This window comes from Myotis brandtii, unplaced genomic scaffold (assembly GCF_000412655.1).
Source record: "Myotis brandtii unplaced genomic scaffold, ASM41265v1 scaffold520, whole genome shotgun sequence".
Classification (NCBI taxonomy): domain Eukaryota; kingdom Metazoa; phylum Chordata; class Mammalia; order Chiroptera; family Vespertilionidae; genus Myotis; species Myotis brandtii.
Window position 1 is genome coordinate 835,746 of NW_005369827.1, and position 3,843 is coordinate 839,588.

At 38.8% G+C, this 3,843-nt stretch overlaps 1 protein-coding gene across 2 annotated transcripts in view; it reads left to right on the forward strand.

Moving 5' to 3' along the window:
• The window catches only part of LIAS (lipoic acid synthetase), a 30,619-nt gene that overhangs the window by 9,371 nt on the left and 17,405 nt on the right, over positions 1-3,843 (forward strand). For both annotated transcript variants that reach the window (XM_014548680.1, XM_005877444.2), the window contains exons 2-4: positions 1,097-1,269; positions 2,218-2,311; positions 3,164-3,244. In XM_014548680.1, the coding sequence (XP_014404166.1) occupies positions 1,097-1,269; positions 2,218-2,311; positions 3,164-3,244 (348 nt within the window). The remainder of the gene's footprint in view (positions 1-1,096; positions 1,270-2,217; positions 2,312-3,163; positions 3,245-3,843) is intronic.

The following is a 3,843-nucleotide window of genomic DNA, read 5'->3' on the forward strand; positions in this document are numbered from 1 at the left end:
CAAGTTGGTGTCTTGTTCCTGGGTGTGGCTAGCAGAGGCTTAGACTTCTGGGAAGAAGCTCCTTGCCAAGCACGTGGCCAAGGTAAGATGGAGCACTTACCCTGGGGCAAGATGGAGGGCGTAGCCCTTACCCTGGGGCAAAATGGAGGGCGTAGCCCTCGCCCTTTCAAATATGACTCCTTAATTCGACTTCTTGAGGTGTCCTTCTGTGATTCGCGGGGTATATTACAGCACTACAGGCCCAGTGTGCGAGAGATTCTTGCACTGGGGTGGGAGGTCCCTCAGCCCAAATTGTAAGAGGGCACAGGCCAAGCCGAGAGGTGCACAATTGGGGCCAGAGAGGAATCGGGAGGTTGGCCAGCTGGGGAGGGACCTGGGAGGGCTCCAGGGCCTGGCGGGCTTATCCCTGATTGGCTGGACCCCAGCAGCAAGCTATGCTACAGGTTGGAGCGTCTGCCCCCTGGTGGTCAGTGCACCTCATAGTGAGCGGTTGAGCGGCTTTAGCATATCATTAGCATATTAGGCTTTGATTGAACAGATGACCGGACACTTAGCTTATTAGGCTTTTATTATATGGGAAGCATATCAGGCTTTTATTACATAGGATAAGATGTACTAGACACCACTCTGGACGCTGAACACACAAACCTGTGCTGTAGGCTTTCCCAGAGACAAGGACAAGTGCTGTAGCAATCGTGCAGCACCATTAACAGACGCTCTTCTTAAATTGTTGAAGATTCTTTTGCGTTAGATGTACTGACTAATGACTTTTGCAGTGTTTGGGCTATCTTGTCATGTTCATATTCACATCTAGAAGCTAGTGGTTTCTTATGGTCAACAAATGTACAGTTGACCCTTGAACAACAAGGGTCTGAACTGCAAAAGCCCACTAATGAGATGGGTTTTTTTCCCCCTATCTGCATTTGAGAATCCCGATGGGAAGGTAGGATTGTAAGCGTTGATCCAGTTCGTTTTATACAGGGGATGTGAGCATCCTCAAATTTTGGTATCTGCAGGCAGGTGGGGAGAGGGGGTATTAAATGGTAAGTAAATTATTCCAAACCCCACTAAATAAATGTCATAATGAACTCTTTAGGTATTTGGAAAATATTTGTGCAGTCCACTCAGAGCAGTAAGTTCCTTGCCAGATAAAAAAAAGGAATTTTTACAAAATGGACCAGACCTTCAAGATTTTGTGTCTGGTGATCTTGCAGACAAGAGCACCTGGGATGAATATAAAGGAAACTTAAAGCGCCAGAAAGGAGAAAGGTAATTGAAATTTTGAGATCATTTTAATGTCCAATTCCTTCATCTTGCATTATTTTAAGATATAACCAAACCTTAGAGTATATTTTTAATCAGACTTGTTAAATTTAGCTTAAAATCATTAAAAGGAAGTGATAACAGACATAGAATAGGTAAGTAGTTGAAATGCTTTTCTCTGTGCTCTTTGATAATTTTCCTTCAACCTTTCTAGGATGAACCGTCCTGCACCTCCATCTCCTTTTTTCTATTCATCATCAAATTTCTTCAGAAAGTGAAGGTTATTACCTTACTACTAATCTATTAGACCTTGTTAAATTTTTCATTATAATTGGGTGTTTAGGATCTAACTTGTGCTTCTCGAAGTCTATGTACATATGACCTATGGATATCTTGACTTAATTTAAAAGAATGGTGAGGGGATTTCATGCAGAGGACAAATTGTTTTGCTGATACTTTACCCAACAACTTCTAATCCCAAGTGGGTGGAAGTCAAGAGGAACCTGAGGATACATAGTCTTCACTCCAAATTTCAGATTTTTCTCATTTAATAATCAACATAAAAATCGAGAATATAAAATACAGCAGAAAATCCTCCTTAATCTGAAAAAATATAGAATTTTTTCATTGGGAAATGAGATGTTCAAAACTTCCTCATTCTTTTTTATTAGGATGGTGTTAATTCTGTGCCGTTGCAAATGCTAGACATGAGTATAGTGCCTTGTTAGACACAAATATCAGGGTTTCCTAAAGTGTTTGAGCAAGCCTAAATTTGAATCTCTGTTCTTTCTTCTATGGCAAAAATTATAAGTTAATTCAGAATAATGGGGGGGGGGGGAACCTCTTAACCAGGAATTAATAGATCAACATATAATTATTAGATGAATTAATAGATCAAAGCTGTATGATTATTTGGGGATAAGTTTGTTAATGGATAGTTTTCCTTTTCCTCAGGTTAAGACTACCTCCATGGCTAAAGACAGAGATTCCCATGGGGAAAAATTACAATAAACTGAAAAATACTTTGCGGAATTTAAATCTCCATACAGTAAGTTATCAAAGTGTTAAATATTTCTCTTAACCAAAAGCTGTACATTTTCTACATGTGTAACTTAAAAGTTAATAAACTACATAGCAATAACAGTAAGGAAAGTGTTTAGGATACATTACTATTACTAATGGAAATAAATTTAAAAATTATTTTCCTTACAAAAGAAACAAAAAGGAATTGAAGCCCTAGCTGGTTTGGCTCAGTGGATAGAGCATCAGTCTGTGGACCAAAGGGTCCCGGATTCGATTCTAGTCAAGGGCATGTACCTCAGTTGCAGGCTCCTCCCCAGCCCGGGCCCTGGTCAGGCTCATGCAGGAGGCAACCAATCAATGTGTTGCTCTCACATCAATATTTCTCTTTGTCTTTCCCTCTCTCTTCCACTCTCCCTAAAAATCAATGGAAAACTATCCTCGGATGAGGATTAAGCAAAAAAAAAAGTAATTGAATTTCTTAGCTTCTCGTTTAATAGTAGGAAAAAAAAAGATTTTCCTGTATCTTAGGAAATGAGGGTTTGTTTGTTTTATATTACAATTTAAGAACATGCTTGTAGGAAAGAGTATAAAGATAAATGTGAAACCTCATATACATAATCCCAAATGTTAACTATACCACTTTGGTAACTGTTCAATATATATCCTTACAAACCTTTTCTTTGCACATATAAAATGTATACATTCATATAGTTTTTAACTTAATAAAGATACAGTTTGGCAACTTAACAGCATTTTTAAATAGTGAATTTCTTCATAAATATGTTGTAAAGATGTACAGGTAAAATGCCTAGTCACTCATTTGTTCAATTGGTAAATATTTTCAACCTGGTTGTATTCAGTTCCCTTTTGCTCACAGGTGTGTGAGGAAGCTCGCTGTCCAAATATTGGAGAGTGTTGGGGAGGTGGAGAATATGCTACTGCTACAGCCACAATCATGGTAAGGCCAGTCTCAAACTCTAAAGCTTTAGTCTAGAAATTGTAAGGAAATGTTTTATGTCTTTCTCCTAAAAATATGCATTATGTGCCTCTGATTAGATTTTTCAATTCACATGGATTTTTGCAAAATGCATTAAAAAAAAAAAACCTGACAAAACAAACCAGCCTGTTATGATCTCTCCCTTCTCTGAATAAATCTCTGAATATATTATTGATTTTTCCATCTGTCTGACAGTTAATCATGTGCTGTCTTGAGCTATATCTTCTATTAAGTTTTGGAAATGTTACTTATGGTGCTGAACTTCTTTTTCCCCCTAAACAACAAGAATTTATTTTTCTCATGGGCTTTTGGTTGGCTGGGGTTCCACTGACCTTGACTGAGCTAAGCTGAACTCCAGGAAGTAAGTTGGGTTCAGGTCTGCTCTACAGAGCTTTATTTACTTGGACCAGCAGCTCTTCAGGGCATATTCTTACGGAGAATGGAAGGAGTACAAGAGGGTAAGCCAACCACCTATGCACATTTGAGCTTTCTGCTTGGTCATGCCTGCTATCAGTCTATTGGTCAAATTAAGTCACATGGCCAAGCCAAACGTCAGTTGG